At 47.1% G+C, this 15,800-nt stretch overlaps 7 protein-coding genes across 7 annotated transcripts; 4 read left to right on the top strand and 3 right to left on the bottom strand.

The window, feature by feature from the left end:
- Positions 1-2,422: 2,422 nt before the first annotated feature.
- Positions 2,423-3,276, top strand: DFL_002276 (uncharacterized protein; the record flags this gene model as incomplete). The annotated part of the gene is made up of 6 exons (XM_067631037.1): positions 2,423-2,459; positions 2,516-2,726; positions 2,820-2,974; positions 3,046-3,066; positions 3,137-3,204; positions 3,262-3,276. The coding sequence occupies 6 exons, from the start codon at positions 2,423-2,425 to the stop codon at positions 3,274-3,276; spliced, it is 507 nt and encodes a 168-aa protein (XP_067493622.1).
- A 345-nt stretch (positions 3,277-3,621) lies between these two features.
- Positions 3,622-4,471, top strand: DFL_002275 (uncharacterized protein; the record flags this gene model as incomplete). Its single annotated transcript, XM_067631036.1, has 5 exons — positions 3,622-3,667; positions 3,762-3,898; positions 3,982-4,127; positions 4,193-4,203; positions 4,281-4,471. 5 exons carry the CDS (start codon positions 3,622-3,624, stop codon positions 4,469-4,471), a joined length of 531 nt encoding a protein of 176 aa, XP_067493621.1.
- Positions 4,472-4,652: 181 nt separating this feature from the next.
- Positions 4,653-5,573, bottom strand: DFL_002274 (uncharacterized protein; the record flags this gene model as incomplete). Its single annotated transcript, XM_067631035.1, has 5 exons — positions 4,653-4,767; positions 4,826-5,041; positions 5,110-5,129; positions 5,205-5,258; positions 5,403-5,573. 5 exons carry the CDS (start codon positions 5,571-5,573, stop codon positions 4,653-4,655), a joined length of 576 nt encoding a protein of 191 aa, XP_067493620.1.
- A 509-nt stretch (positions 5,574-6,082) lies between these two features.
- On the bottom strand, positions 6,083-8,119 carry DFL_002273 (uncharacterized protein; the record flags this gene model as incomplete). The annotated part of the gene is made up of 3 exons (XM_067631034.1): positions 6,083-6,125; positions 6,186-7,048; positions 7,109-8,119. 3 exons carry the CDS (start codon positions 8,117-8,119, stop codon positions 6,083-6,085), a joined length of 1,917 nt encoding a protein of 638 aa, XP_067493619.1.
- Positions 8,120-10,478: 2,359 nt separating this feature from the next.
- DFL_002272 (uncharacterized protein) lies at positions 10,479-11,612 on the top strand (the record flags this gene model as incomplete). Its single annotated transcript, XM_067631033.1, has 6 exons — positions 10,479-10,553; positions 10,623-10,709; positions 10,792-10,947; positions 11,013-11,160; positions 11,216-11,395; positions 11,455-11,612. 6 exons carry the CDS (start codon positions 10,479-10,481, stop codon positions 11,610-11,612), a joined length of 804 nt encoding a protein of 267 aa, XP_067493618.1.
- Positions 11,613-12,602: 990 nt separating this feature from the next.
- DFL_002271 (uncharacterized protein) lies at positions 12,603-12,903 on the bottom strand (the record flags this gene model as incomplete). The annotated part of the gene is made up of 2 exons (XM_067631032.1): positions 12,603-12,765; positions 12,827-12,903. 2 exons carry the CDS (start codon positions 12,901-12,903, stop codon positions 12,603-12,605), a joined length of 240 nt encoding a protein of 79 aa, XP_067493617.1.
- Positions 12,904-13,834: 931 nt separating this feature from the next.
- DFL_002270 (uncharacterized protein) lies at positions 13,835-15,636 on the top strand (the record flags this gene model as incomplete). Its single annotated transcript, XM_067631031.1, has 6 exons — positions 13,835-13,984; positions 14,088-14,168; positions 14,247-14,331; positions 14,391-14,522; positions 14,583-15,017; positions 15,086-15,636. 6 exons carry the CDS (start codon positions 13,835-13,837, stop codon positions 15,634-15,636), a joined length of 1,434 nt encoding a protein of 477 aa, XP_067493616.1.
- Between the last annotated feature and the right edge of the window lie 164 nt (positions 15,637-15,800).

Below are 15,800 nucleotides of genomic sequence, written 5' to 3'. Positions count from 1 at the left end.
GTGCGTCGAGACCGTTACAGAATAATGTAATCTGCAGTTGATTCGAAAAGTCTTGCACGCCCCCCTTGCCCGGTGGGGCTACCCACGTACCACGCTACAGCTGTTCTGGAGGAGGGCCGTAAATATAAACAATAATTCTCAGGGGTATCGGAGGTTCACCACTTAATCCAAAATGCATCCAAAAAATGACTACACCGATTGCTCCAGCGGCTCCGAGCCCATCTATCGATGAAGACTATGAACAGTACCTTCAGAACCAAGCAGCCTGAGCTACCGAGGCCCAGGCGCTACCACCCGCAGAACCTGCCAGGCTACCAAACCATGAGCTACCACTATTGATGCGGATCACTACCAGGCATTACATTACTATGCAGGCTAGGGGTACACTCGCAGAGACCTTCGCCATTCACCGTGCCACTACCAGCCGGGTGGTACAGGCACCACCAACGCCAGAACGTCTAAAACGGACAGGCAGACCTGTGGCTCTGACTATGGAACAGAAGACACAACGAGTACGGCTAGCTACTAGCAATTCGGAACATAGGCGGCTACCATGGCCTGTTATAGCCGCCAGGATGGGTTTATGCTTGGGCAAATACACATTGGCAGAGGCATTTAATTCACAAGGCTAAGATGCCATTACTCAATGAAACTCAGCGCCGGAACAGGCCTAGCAACATGCCTGGCGTACTGCTGATGACAGCTGTGTGGCTCACGTTGTAGTGACGCGCCAGGCCTCTGTATGTAATGCTGCTGGCACCATGCCTTGATTACCAGATTTCCGAGGGGTATCCAGCTTGGGAGCTGGGCGGCGTGGTGTCGCTGGCATGGTGGTGGTGGTGATGGTGGTGAACGCGTGCAGGTGGTACCTCCGTGAGTTATTTTTTGGATGTGTTGTTTGGAAATTTTATTCCAATATTTCCTTTTTTTTAAAAATGCCCCGAACCGGTTAGTGGATAGCTCCACGGGTCGTGCAGGACTTTTCGGCGCATGGGAACAGTGGCAAAAGATCAAATCTTTGTCTCGTACCTTATTACCCAGTACCCAGATCCGGTCATCAAATCCCTTCCCTGAAACCTTCAAAGCTGAGTAGAACCTTGCAGCTCCGATTGGATACCATGGAAACATTTATTCTAGAAGCTTAGCCAGAATTCGGGTGGGCAAATGTTTGAAACCACGAATGTAAAATTGTTCTTGGGTGTACTTTGAGACCTTGAGCCCACTACCTTTATCCCATACACATGTATACTGTACGAAATTCGAGGTTGATGTGATAACTAGATATCATGATACGAACACGAGAGAGTGGTTACGTAGTCAGGTCGTCATTTTCCTCAATCCCGGCTCTAACGTTAGGGAGACTACCAGTAACGCGCTGCTCTGGAGGGCTCACGAGGAGCGGAGAAAGGTTTGGCGTTTAGATGACACCTGGGATGGTCTTATACAATATACGAAAGATAATTTAGCACATGGAAAATACATATACGCACCTATATACACTGAATGCTTCCATTTAAAGAAAACCTCGTGTAAATATTTTGCTTGGATTAGTCTGGAGGCGCCACCGGTGCACCCAGCATGTGCATCATCACCATAAATCAATTGCGGAACAAAGTCGAGGGCTTGATCATATTTTGAAAACTCGAGAGCACCCGTGGGACCGGTTGTGCGATAACAGGCGACCATATAAGCTAGCTAGCTACAGTGCGAGAACAGATAGGATAGGTAAGACTTCGTACAAGGCGCGCAGCCATGAGACTACCCTGAAAAAATAAAGCGTCGAGGCCAGGCTAGGGTCTATAGCTAACACGTATACTATCATTCAATTACAGGGACGAACTTAATCTGGCGCCGTGGCCGGCAAGCAAAGTGTATGTACTTACGTTGTTAGACACGGATGAGCTCAAATTTACCATGTGGTTTGAATTCCTCCCTTTGTGAAGTTAGGGTATGCATATGAGACCAGTTTGAATCAAGTAATGAAGATCTCGAGAGCGTGTAAGCGGAAGAGGTATGGGTTAACTTCTGGTTAGGCATTCTATATAGGCGACCACAATTTAATGATGACCAAGCTACAAAAAATATACCCCGTTGCTCCTGTAAACTTACCCCGTAAACCGAATGCCTGATTGTGATGAAACATGAAAATTGTTGTAGTGTTGCATTTTTTATGTACTTTTGCGTTGTGGCGTAGTCTTGGAGCTGTGGCGCGACTTGTTGCAGCTGCCAAGGCTGGTGTTGTGTTGTTACAAACACCCCGCTGCCCAAAGTCGTGAAACTGCCTGTTGGCCCGGGTTCAAGCTTCACATTGTACAGTTGACCTCAAGCGCTTACCTCCCACCTGACCCCGAACGACAGAATATCCTCGGACCAAAGAAATTGCATACTTCCACTCAAAACGCGTAGTACCAAGGGGTCAAAAATGGTCGTCTATAGCTTCTTCATATTCGACAGGCATTGTGAGTCCCTCAATGGTAGCCAATCTGATCTGCGACTGACTGCATACACCTTCTAGGTGAGTGCATCTACATCAGACAATGGCTCAACACTGCCTCCGCGACACAACCGCTCTCCCGTCCTGTAACGGCTTCATCGGCGGCTACCGTTACTACATCTGTGGCAGAAAAGCCACCCTCCGGTGGCAGGCTGAGCATGGCTGAGCAGGCGAAGTTGGTATTTGGTGTTATATTCTCGTTGCGGAATATGGTGAAAAAGTTATGCGGGCCGTAAGGATATCCTCTTGTTTTTGAGGGGAATTTATGCGCGAAATTGAAGCTGTTGGAGCTAATGCTGGCTATATTATGAGGTTCTATATATAGTGAAGACTCGTTCCTCTGCTATCGAACCGGGCACTATAAGCTACATTATTACGAAACGCTGTCGTCGTTACGATTCGTCATGTTGACGGACATTCGGACGGAAAGTCTGAAGTCGTCGTTACATCAGATATACGTAAATTTATATGTCGAATATGGTAAGAAGGGCGTCCCAAATCCCCTTCCGCGAAACATGTGCGAATGAAATTCACTAATCCGATGGCTATAGTTGTGAAAAACCCCTTATCGCGTATGTCCAGTTCCCGGAAGAACCTTGATGATCCGGAAGATCTTTATAATTAACATGGGCGAAAATCTAGCGGTCGAACATGCAGGTGGGGAAGGGGTAAACAATGAATTGTTCGAGTTAGGGATCGATAGCTTTGTGGTACTTTTTTCGCCTCTGACCTCTATGGGAACGGTTGAGCTAACCTTTTATCTATAGCGAACGATCGATTAGAGGACACTGTGGTGGACGAAGACGAACTTTTGAGGAATCATTTTTTTTAGCATTCGGAATCGAATACGTCTTTCAATCAGTTCGAGCAATCGGGCAATCTATGTTTTTTGTATGGGATTTTAGAGCGTTTGTTATAGCATTACGAATGATACCCCGATGAATGGTTTTATCGTGTGATCTCTGGTATCCTATAGTTAGAGCGCAGCTTATGATGTTTGCGACGTGACCGCATGCTGGTTAGCCCGTCCCAGCAAACTCCCTGCGCCTGCGCGCAAACCTTTTTCCAACAAACAACAAATTCTTCCACCCATCATCAGTACATTCCTACGTCCATAACACCTAAAAATGGCCAAGCTACCCACCATAATAATCACCGGCACACCTGGAACAGGTACGGTACGCATCAAAAAATAGATTCCGCATGTACAGCGGCCTAATCCCCCACACCCCGAGTTCTCTAACACATCCACTTTAAAACCCGCCAGGAAAATCAACACACTGCGAATTACTAGCCGAAGCCACCGGCTTAAAACATCTATCGATCAACCAGGTCGCAAAGGATAACAACTGCTATGAGACCTTTGACGAGGAGTTGAAGTCGTGGGAGGTGGATGAGGATAAGGTAAGCCTATCGTTGGTTTGAAGTTGTGGATTTACTGTACTACGTGGGATATGCATGATATTAATATGCATGGAACGGTGTAGCTATTAGACGCAATTGAGGATGATGTCAAGAAGGGAGGATATATAATAGACTGGCATGTCTGTGATATCTTTCCTAAGAGTTGGATTGACCTTGTGGTCGTTTTGAGGACGGATAATACGGTGCTGTTTGATCGCTTGAAGGCCCGGTAAGTCCAACATAACTGCGAAAGTTTTCGGGGTATACAGCGTGCTAACGAGAATATTTCGGTAGAAATTACTCTGGTATTACTTCCATCCTTTTAAATTTCCATTATATTTTTTATGATATCGCCTTGGGTACTAACCGGCACAACTACGAGACAAAAAACTCGAGGAGAACATCGATGCAGAGATCATGCAGGTTATCTTGGAGGAAGCTAGGGAGGCATACGATGAAGATATCGTTATCGAACTGCAGAGTAATGAAACCGATGAGATCGAGAGTAATGTGGATAGAATCACGGCCTGGGTGGAGCAATGGAAGGCGAATAATAACGAATCGGAGGATTAGATTTGTTAGCCATGATTCGAATATAATACGTGAGAGGGATATCTAATTTCTCCATTTCAAGCTTAACAAGCCTATCTATAGCTCTCGTTTAGGCGATAGCTCTATCGCGAACATTCAGTAGCAAGGGGTACGAGGAAGTTTGAATCTCTAGTTCGTGAGATAATTATTGGGCTGCAGACCGTTAGGCGGATGTCCCCTCCCTTTTCTCATACGTCTCTAAGAACTCCTTGAACTTCTGCAAGGCCTTACCCCTATGCGAAACACTATTCTTCTTATCTTTGTCCATTTCCGCATACCTATCCCCAAAATCAGCACTCGATCAAATATCAAAATTCGACGGAAGGCTACACTCACGTTTCTCCTTCGTACTCAAAAATAGGATCCCACCCAAACTTCGGTGGTCCTCTAGGACACACAATCTTCCCTTGCGTCCTTCCCTGGAAAATCAAGGGTTCACTGCCAGGCCCTTCCGAAAACGCGAACGTGCAGACTGCTTCTGCAGATTTATCTTCAAACCCGGCTAGGAGTTTGTTGAGACCGCTGTGGCCGATGCCTTGCATAAACCATTTTCTGTGGGATTGGTCATGTTAGTAGGGTTGCTGTTGGATTGTTAGCTTCGGGCGTTGGATGGTGAGTACATGTATGGACCCGGAAGGCCCTGCGCGATGCTGTTAGTTGGTATTGTTCGTAGCGTGGCTGGGGGTTCTGCTTTTGATATGCGGTGATGACTTACGTTTAGAGCATTGAAACAGAGGCAGGTGTCTTCTGTGAGTACTGGGCCTTGAAGCTAACATTCAAAAATCAACGGGAAGATATCCGGTTTCACAAAATTAGTTTATCGGTTCACCTAGCGGTCCCAAGAATTCGAGATTGCTTTATTGTTGCATGTGAAATTTCGTGACGTGTGATAGTCGGCAAGTAGGGAACTCACAGCCTCAGCAGCCTTCTTGCATTTTGCCGAAGAAACTTCCTCGATTGTGCCTTGAATCTCCTCAAGGTCGAGACCGTGGTTATCGATCTTGATGTATTGGCCCAGGATGGCTTGGACTTCAGCCAGTTTCCCGGCGTTACCCGTTACAAAGGTGATGCGGTCGAGTGGCATTTTTTGAGGTTGGGTGTTGGAAGAGTTCAAAAGTTTAGGGTCGAATCAGACAATGGGATCTTAGAAGAGATATTGGTACGATTCTACGTATTGGGTAGATTGTTAACGCCTAGGCAGGTTTGGGTACGAGACTAAGACGGGTTGATGTTTAGTTTGTTGTATTTTGTAAAGTCCCAAGCTTTTTCTTTGATTGCATTGACGCTGAAGCTAGAAAGAGGCTAACCCATGCTTTGAAAAAAAATTCTTGGCTAAAGGTACAAACGCCATATGCTCCAGACGCAAGAGCTTAAAAACATGGAGGATAGAAAGTGTGCACGACAACTGAAGAAAATATACAAAAAAGTAGTGTCCTTCATCCCAATTCGCCTTCCTGCTAAGAAAATAGTTATTACGATCCAGTTATTGTCAAAGATTTTACAAGAGAGAAAAAGAGTATTGAGTCGGAGCCAGGGTACGTCGTGGAGGATGGCGTGGGACCAAAGGAGCCCGGGTTACCCAAATGATTCCAATTACTCATAGAGTGAAGAATCGGGTTCGAATGCAGGAGCAAATCTATGAAAATGTATTAATAAATTATGGAACATGGAAAAACAAGGGTGCGGAAGTACTTACTCAACCATCTCAAAGACATCGTGCCGTTTGAGATACTGTCCCCCTCTCCTAAACGACTTGAGAAGTTTCCCGTGAGCGATGTTCGGGCGGATTCTCTTCTCTCCAACAAGTTTACGAATGTTCTGGGAAGGACTAAACATCGGATCGAAGCAGAGGAAACAAAGGGTTCCACATTTGTATTGTTCAATCCCGACGATTGTCATCGAGTGCCCTCGATGCTGGAAGTAGATTGGTGGCTTGTCGGTCTGGACTACCTTGTCGGTTTCGTGGTCGAGACCGTTTGAGAAGTAATTCCAGACATGTCGAAGAGCGTTGATCTGTTGGTTTGGCTCCGAAAATTGGCGAGGAACTGTGGAGGTTCCGAAGGATGTGAACATAGCTTCAACTTCTGATGACCCGATGTACTTCCTGGTATACAGGATCCCACCGATTTCTTCTCGAGCGTGCGCATTGATACCCATGTCCCACGCCCGCTCAATCCACTTTTGGATATCAATGATAGTCGGGATCCGCTCGCCATACAGCCGATCACATCCGGGAACATAGTTTTTCTGACAGTATGAGGCCAGCATCTGGATATTACGATAACCACAGAATCCATTTGCTGCAGGGTGTTCCTTGTAGACATGCTTCACGGACGGGTGGCACACGTATGCCTTTTTGACATTTGGATCCGCTGCACTGAGCTGTCGGATGACGGGGATGAGACCTGATGTTTCATTTTCGTAGCTCTTTCTGATGTGGATATTGCCATCAGAACCGATGGCCTTGGTGACTATCTGCTTTCCACCCTGCTTAAGGGCTTCCTTGAGCCAGCCCGGCATTCGTTTTTCATTCGCATAGGGTCCGAGCTCGGATTTCTTCTAGACATCGAGTTAGTAGACCGTAGATCGTCGACCGCATAAGCGCGCAGGAAATCATACAAATCTGGCTTTGGAACGTGCAGCCTCCTCAGCTGGCTTGCTCGCTCCACTAGACCCGTTGGTATGCTTTTTGCGGTGTCGCTTTGAATCCGAAATCGCATAGCCTCCGTATCCGTCGGTGGGATTACCCGGGCTATGTTTGTGAAGCCTTTTCCCGTGGCGACTCCCATACCTGGGACTTCCTTCGTCCTTGTTCTTCTCGTCATCGTCTTCTGTAAGTTCGTCTCTGTTGATAAAATCGTAGTCCTTGCTCTCGTTGTCCGTCTGCACCTTTGGTTCTGGTGTCACGTTCACCTTCTCGACCCTGATTATGTCTTCGTCGTCTTCATCTGGGGACATTACCAGGACTTTACCCGCCAGAGCTTCACTCTCTAACCTCCTCTCCATCTGACCCATCTTCTTTGGTAGGCGGCCGCTCGGCCCTTCTTTCTTCGGAATGTATCGTTTCTTGCTAGCAGCATCCATCAAAACATCGCCCTTCCTCTCCCTTTGGCTGACAATAGGATCTCCCATCTGGACGTCTCCATCGCTATCGCTTCCATCGTCGTCTTCATGCATCGTAAAATGCTCTTCCAGCTCCGAGAAGCTAACTGGTTCCCCGCAACCCTTCCATTCGCATATTACATACTCAACATCTGCATCAGTTGTACCTGTTGGTACAGCCGGGGTAGCAGTCGGTTTATCGGAATTGTCAACTTTGTCGACCCTCCAAACCGGTGCACCGATGATTTCTTGGCTATTGTTATTCGGGATTTGATATTTGAAAGGATCATACAGATCTTCTTCGTATGATGGGACGGGAGGTTTCGATTTCGCCATCGGCTTCGAGTTGATCAGTGGCCATCGCTGCGGATCCGGTTTCGGAGGGACCGGTGGGGGCGCGGGGCTATCGTTATCATGATCGGCATCGAAATGCAACTGTATGATGGATTCGTCATCTGCAGTGTAGCCGCACAAGGGACAGGCTATTTCGGGAACCGTCGGACGAGATGATGACGATGATGATGCCATGGTTGGCAGAGCTCTGTATTTCTTGCTGCTCCGGTTGGTCGGTTATTTGCTCCGACGGACAGTACAGTTACTACCGTTCGGGAAGCCTAATTATAACGAAACAGTTTCCGCGCGTCGATGATGTCTTTGGTTGGAATATCTGATATCGGGTAGCGATGGAGGGGCTGAGATTCGATTCACGTCGGAGGGTGGTAGAAGGCTGAATAAAGTTGGTTGTGGAAGGATGTGGATGGCGGGGGAGCACATGGCAAAAGTGTAAGGCTTTAAAGGACGCTGCGAATAAGAAGGATGCTGGTACTTATGCGGGCTTATGACTCGACGGGTACATCGATCTAAATGATGGTTCACAATGACGCGGAGGTCAACGACATCGCAACACAAGGATTAATTTAATTTGATTCGGGCAGATAATATTATCTCCACCGACTACAATGTTTTACAATTTGAATCCATAGATAATTATGATAGCTCGTTTATCCAAAATACCAAAGACGGGTTGGGTTTTGCAATTTTGGCGTGGCCGCGTGGTTATATCAGGTCTCGACACTAGAAGCCAAGGCTGATTTATGAAATAGAAGCCGCACGGTTTTAAGAATTACTACCAGCTAGATGTACCAGTACTATTTAAAATATAGCAGGAACTATAACTATCTACTGCCTCGAGTAGATGTCCTTCGATGGGAGATTTTAAACACTAAAGGGGAACTCGTCATGGTCATAAATTCAAAGCCCCCCCATCATTTCCCTTCAAGCTCTCATGCACTAACCCAGAGCTACACGTAGTTTTGTGCAGCTTGACGTCTGTCTTTGTCACTGTGTAACAAGCGGCAGGATCACTCCATCGGGCTTCGGGTCGCAGATTAGCCCCCTTGGGAGTATAATGAAGCGATGCCGGCTATATTTGAGCGGAGTTTAGACTGCATCTAGATATCTGGACTGTTTTTGAATTTCTTCAGTTCGAGAGGTCTGACCAGGTAAGAACGTGCTTTTTTCCATCTCGGGGACGGTTTTGTACTGCTTCCAAAGTCCACGTTCGATGATGCCTACCTTCTGCATGAAAGTCGGTTTGACATTGTTTCTCGGAACAAAACTCGGTTCTTTTAGAGGAGAGATCATTATAAATCGAACGGCTTTTACTGTATCCTTAAATAAAGAGGTGGCGACGGCATGTTGAATAAAATGTGCAATATGACATTTCAGGTAACCACAGCAAATGAGCGAAGGGAATGTGAAAAGTTAGTAGAGTATTTTCAAGCGAGGTAAACAGTCTGCGGATTCATTCTTCACAATATAACTCTCACTAGTTGGGTCGCTGTGGTTTGGGGCCGAATGATATTGACCATTTGAGGTTTAAATCCAAACCTTTGAGATTCGTGTTGGTCGTGTGTGATTTTGAGCTCGCCACAAATGCCGTACTTCGAACTTCTAGACTGCACGGTGCTATAGGCTTAGGTTGCTCAGCATTACGATATTTATTATCCAAACCAGTGGGAATATTCGTAATATGACTAGCCCGTTGGATAAGACCTGTGACAAATTTCCAGAATCGGTGCTGTTTGCATGGGATGGATTCCAAGCGCAAGTGACTTTGCTGCAGGGTGGGGCAGACCGACCAGGTCATCTTGCTGGGACGCACGAGCTCTCCAGGTCTCACCCTCAGCTTTATGATACATATCGACCTTAATAGCTCCCAGCTATAGTCATTATCGTCTGTCGACTGTCCGTTCCCGCTGCTGGGCGTTGGGACCGGACGGTCGGTGTGCATCAGTCCCGGTGTCGTCTCTTTGTTGAGCGATATAATATAACGGAATGAACCTCACCACCGCTCCCACCACCACCACCGAGATTTAGTGCTATAATTTAGGATCCTTCGTTGTCGACAAACCTCGGATTCCATCCGGTATTTCTAGCTAGTTAGCAGCTGCACTGAATGAGCAAGGACAAGACCGTGGTGGTGCGGGAAGTGCAGGGTTCAGAACTCGCTTAGACTCATTTTGGGCTTTCATTGATGTGATCTCTCACCCAATCTCCGAGCCTCTCTGCAACTTCCCACTCCTCTCTTCCTCTCTGCTTCTCTTTCTTCCACTCATCCCTTCGTCTAGCATCTTTACCACTTCACACCTCGGTGCTTTCCTGTTGCCATCATCGGAGGCTACATTTTCAGGGACGGACATACTCATTCATAACCTCGACTTTACCACCTTGACATTCACCGTCGTTCCTGCTGGCCGGCTTGTCGATAAACCTCGTAGCCATCGTCCACGTAGTGTCATAAATTATCCCGCAAAGCCTGATTCACCGAATCAATCTTGCAACTTTTGTCAAAGGAACCACCCTATCCGCACGAGACCGGTCAAAAATGGCGGAACGGATTTTAATGAACGAGTTTAAACAACTCTCCAAGCCCGGCGAGAACCCTTGGTTGAATGTCCAGGTACGGCGAGGGTCCGAACGGCTGGTATTGATGGTTGTCACAAAACGCTGATTTGGATATCTGATATAGCTGGGTAAAGGAGACAACCTCTTCCTGTGGGATGTTGCCATTATTGCCCTCAACCCCACCTCCGTCTACCACGGCGGGTATTTCAAGGTAAAGCATGGATCCTCCCCACCCACCTCGCTTGGTCAGCCTCGCGGATTGGCTAACAACCACACCTTAATTTTTTGTTCAGGCCGAATTAAAGTTCCCTTCAAATTATCCATACTCTCCCCCGGAGTTTCGCTTTCTACGACCTCTTTGGCATCCAAATATCTATCCAGATGGGAAACTCTGCATCTCCATTCTTCACCCACCAGGCGAAGATGAGATGTCTGGCGAGCTAGCAAGCGTACGGACATGGAATCAAAGTTATATACCGAAGTACCAAGGAATATAGGCTAAGGCTTTCGCTAGGAACGATGGTCACCTGCACAACGCGTCGAATCCGTTCTCATCTCAATCCTCAGCTTGTTGGATGATGCCGAAGTCTCTTCGGCGGCCAATGTTGATGCTGGAGTTATGTTGAGGCACGACCCGGATGCGTACAACGCCAGAGTTCGCGGTATGTATCGAACAACAACTGGATGAAACCGTCTGGTCACTAACGTCAAATGCAGAGAATGTTGAGACTTCTAAGAAAGACATCCCGGAAGGCTTCATTATGCCATCCAGCGCGGAAATCAAACCTCCGCCCAAGGATGATGCCTCCGATGATTTCTGGTATGATTCCGGAGCGGAGTCCTTTGATGGGAGTGACGAAGGTTCATTCGGAGGAAGCGACGCTGAGATGACCTATGGTAAGGAGTTCCCTTTGCGTCGGACTAGGTAGTTGAGTTTATGCTTACAAAGTTTCTAGACGAGGACGATGGTGCTGAGGATGACACTGAAGACGACGATGTCGAAGAGGGTCCGGTGGAAGATGATGCTAAGAGAATTGCTGCTACTCCCAACAGGCAAGTTCTTGGTATCAATCTCGAGGACAGCTCCCGAACTGCGACTCCACGCCCTACATGAGCACCGATACCATGGAACCACGGTTACGCTTGATTTGGTTTGAAGCTCGTTCAAGGATATTACCCGCCGTTCACAAACAGGAACACTGCTCCTTTATCGGATCCCCTATCTACAATACCTTCTCTCAGATCTTTATCCACTCAGTTTTATTAGCGTGCATGATTCTGGGGTTATAGCGTTTACGCTTCGTTTTTTTCCCTATCTTCTAATTGTTCGTCTCCCCCCTCTGTCCTTGTTCGTTTTTGCTGCCACAAACACTGTTACGGCTGTGACTGTTGATTTTAATCCCCAATGGCCTGCTGGTGGTTGCCTTTTGGTTTGCGATGCTGTTGTATAGGCGCTTTTGGAGGCTAGTTAAATATCAAAAAATATTATTACAAATTTACAAGCTTGGTCGCTTTTTTAGTTGATGCTCAGAGATGACTTACAAGCTCCCCTCGCCACACTTTATGAAGCTTGCTCCTGGATTTGTACGAGGAGATGGGCACATAAATTAACTCTCAGTGCTCTAGAGTACCAATTCTACATATAACGTGCTCCGGAATAACGACAACCGTGCAGAATATTAATAATACAAGTTATCCAAAAAAAAAAAAAAATAATAATGCGAAAGCGAAAAACTCCAACCAAATTTACAAATCAAGACCGAGCCCAAATTATACGCATTAGACGGTGCAAAAAAAGGAATGCAAAAGATGGCCAATACGACGAATGACAAGGATTTACTCTTCTTCGAACGCCGGCTGGGTCTTCGTAGCCGTCACCTCCCCATCGTCCCCAAGATTTGCAGGAGTCGTATGCGTGTTGTCTCTCTTCAAAATCAAACCACCTTTTGCCGCCACCCAACCCCCATCCTACGCCTCTGTTCGAAGGGATATCCTCGCCGTCCGGCCCTTCGAGGTAGTAGGGCACCTTGTATCCAGGAGCCAATTGCCTATTACCTCTGCCATGGGTAGACCCGGAGTCAAACAAAGCGTCCGGCCCTTTCATTCAGGCACGCCTTCCCTGGGCATTCAAGGGAGCGTTCTCCCATCGGTAGCCGCTGTTACGGGCGTCCACCCCAACATTGTATGGGATTTTGTCGAGAGCGGCTTGGTATTCGTCTGCGGTGATGTGGGCACACGTTGGATGAGTTTGGCGCTGCAGTAACAGCCTGGGGATTCAAGGTATTGTTAACTAACATATGTGAAAGTATCAAGGCTAATTACACTTACCATATAAGCTGACAAGCCGAAGCGTCTCGATCGGTCTTACGAACACCATTTGTACCAGAGAACCAATTCGGTACCATTGTCCCGCCCCCAAGACCATCACAATCCTTGCATTGTTGCACAGCCACTTCTATAGCCCGCCTAGCGTCATCGATGGTGGCATGGATTTGCAAGTATCTAACCGGCAGTGTAAAGACTTCGCTACCGGGGAGGTGGCTTCTATCGACACCACTCGTGTCGAGTCCTATGATTACGTCTACAGGTGGACATTCAACTACGATTTTGGAATCGTAAAACCATTGAAGGCCTATTGCGTTGCCAAAGCGTTTATCCGTTTCGGTGGGAGTTTCGTCGGTTGAGTTTATGGAACAAGGCTCTAGGGAAGGGGATACAGATGGAAAAGTCGATATAGATGTTTCTTCAGTGTCGTCTAATTGAATATATTCAGACAACCAGAGTATGGCAAGTGAATGCACTGTGATATAATGTGTACTGCTACACCAAGAGGGAAGCTGAGACACACAATTACCATTCTATCATGACAGAATACCACTGAGCAGTTTTGCATCCGAAACCTTCCAACCGAGTGGTACAGCTTTATGAAACCATGCTCAAGTTATGCATCTCCACGAGTCGGGTGCCATTAGGATTGCGTTGTATTTGTTGGATCTGTGCCCGATCTACGCCAGGAACCAGGATACCCGGGAGGCCCTGGCGCGAAGATCTGAGCCTTGCTTTGCTCGTGTGGGCTTTTATCGTTACACCCCCTCCACGTTCCATAAACAACACCGTCCCACAGCTTCTTCGTGATACCGTACCCTCTGCCACGGCATTGTCCGTCCCCCATCAATACCTCCGCCACCTCCGTACTACAAACCGCTATTAGCTACTGAAAGGACAGCCCCACCAACCGGTATCGGTATTACGGACTCAACCCGAGCTAGTCCCACAAAAGTTTCCACATAGTCGCAGAAGAGAAAAAGTTAGCCTCGGTGTTCTTTGTTGACAATCATGGCTTCCGCAAAGGAAGAGGCGGCTGCTTTGAAGGATAAGGGCAATGCAGCCTTTGCTAGAAAAGATTGGAACGAGGCCATTGATCTGTATTCCAAGGCTATCGACCTCGATGCGACCGTTCCGGCATATTTCTCCAACAGAGCTCAGGTAGATTTTCTCCCTTGTCACAAGTTATTGTAGTTTGTTAGATGTTATAAATTTCGCCATATCAGTGGTTTTTCTAACAGCATTTATTTCATCGGGATTCTAGGCATACATTAAAACCGAAGCATACGGATATGCTATTGCCGATGCAACAAAGGCTATCGAGTTGGATCCTGGCTTTGTCAAGGTACGCTACATGGCCTAATATGTAGCCACTCAACCAGGAATATATCGGGAACGATACTAAGAACCACCGTCGAAACAGGCATACTACAGGCGAGCCTTAGCAAATGCTGCGATATTGAAACCGAAAGAAGCATTGAAGGATTTTAGGACCGTAACGAAGAAGGGTTCGTCCGGACCATTGTGGTGATGATTTTGAGATAGTCGGTTAACTGTTCGGATACAGCGCCTAACAATCAAGATGCCCGATTAAAGTTATTGGAGTGTGAGAAGATGGTCCAGAAGGCCGAGTTTTTGAAGGCCATTGAAATCGGAGATCCTCCATCCGCAGCCGAAGGACTGGATGTCGACGGCATAAGTACGTCGTAATAAACTTCTTACTATATCAGAATCCAAACTAATGCTATTTCTACAACAGAGGTCGAAGACACCTATGAAGGGCTTGAGCTAGGCGAAGAGATGACCCTCGACTTCATAAAAGACATGACCCAACGCTTCAAAGAAGGCAAGAAGATACACAAGAAATATGTCTTCCGTATAATCCTCAAATGCAAGGAAATCTTCTACGCCGAACCCACGATGCCCGAAGTTACCGTCGAGAAGGGTAACAAACTCACAATATGCGGTGATACCCATGGACAGTACTTCGATTTGCTAGAGATCTTCAACAAGAACGGATACCCGAGCGAGACGCATGCTTACCTGTTCAACGGAGACTTTGTCGATAGAGGCAGCTGGTCGACGGAGATTGCTCTGCTGTTGTTTGCTTATAAATGGTTGTGGCCTAAGGGTTTCTTTATCAACAGAGGAAACCACGAAGCCGATCAGATGAACAAGGTCTATGGATTCGAAGGTACGATCAATCAACCCATACAAATCCGCCAAACCACCCCTCTACATATGCTAACCCCCAAAAACCAGGCGAATGCAAAGCCAAATACACCGAACGGGTTTACAAACTCTTCTCGGAAGCCTTTTCTGCCCTCCCACTCGCCCACCTCATCGGATCTAAATACCTTGTCCTCCACGGCGGTCTCTTCTCTGACGACAAATACACCCTCGACGACATCCGTAAACTCGACCGCCACTCTCAACGTCAACCAGGCAACGAAGGTTTGATGATGGAAATGCTCTGGACCGACCCGCAAACCGAGCCAGGCCGTGGCCCTTCGAAGCGTGGCGTAGGTCTACAGTTCGGCCCGGATGTCACCAAGAGATTCTGCGAAAACAACGGATTGACGGCCGTTATTCGAAGCCATGAGGTCAGAATGGGAGGGTACGAAGAGGAACACGACGGAAGGTGTATTACCGTCTTCAGCGCACCGAATTACTGCGACGCGACAGGTAACAAGGGAGCTTACATCAATGTCGGCGAGGATTACAAGTTGAACTTTGTCACTTTTGACGCAGTTCCGCATCCTAATGTCAAGCCGATGGCTTATGCTCAAAATTCTTTGATGCAGATGATGTGATTGATATTAAGATTGGGAAAGCATTTCTTTATTTATTTCTTGTTGGGATGGGGGAATGTTTCAATAGAAACTGGGACCTTTTTCTGTAATATAATAAGGATGCATTAATGATGTTCGTGACCATGGCCCTCCGCGGCACGTCTGTACATTGCTTGCCTTGGATC

The sequence above is a fragment of the Arthrobotrys flagrans genome (genome assembly GCF_004000055.1).
Source record: "Arthrobotrys flagrans strain CBS H-5679 chromosome Unknown unitig_3, whole genome shotgun sequence".
Classification (NCBI taxonomy): Eukaryota; Fungi; Ascomycota; class Orbiliomycetes; order Orbiliales; family Orbiliaceae; genus Arthrobotrys; species Arthrobotrys flagrans.
Note: the sequence above shows the minus strand (reverse complement) of the source record. Positions and strands in the feature narration are given on the sequence as shown.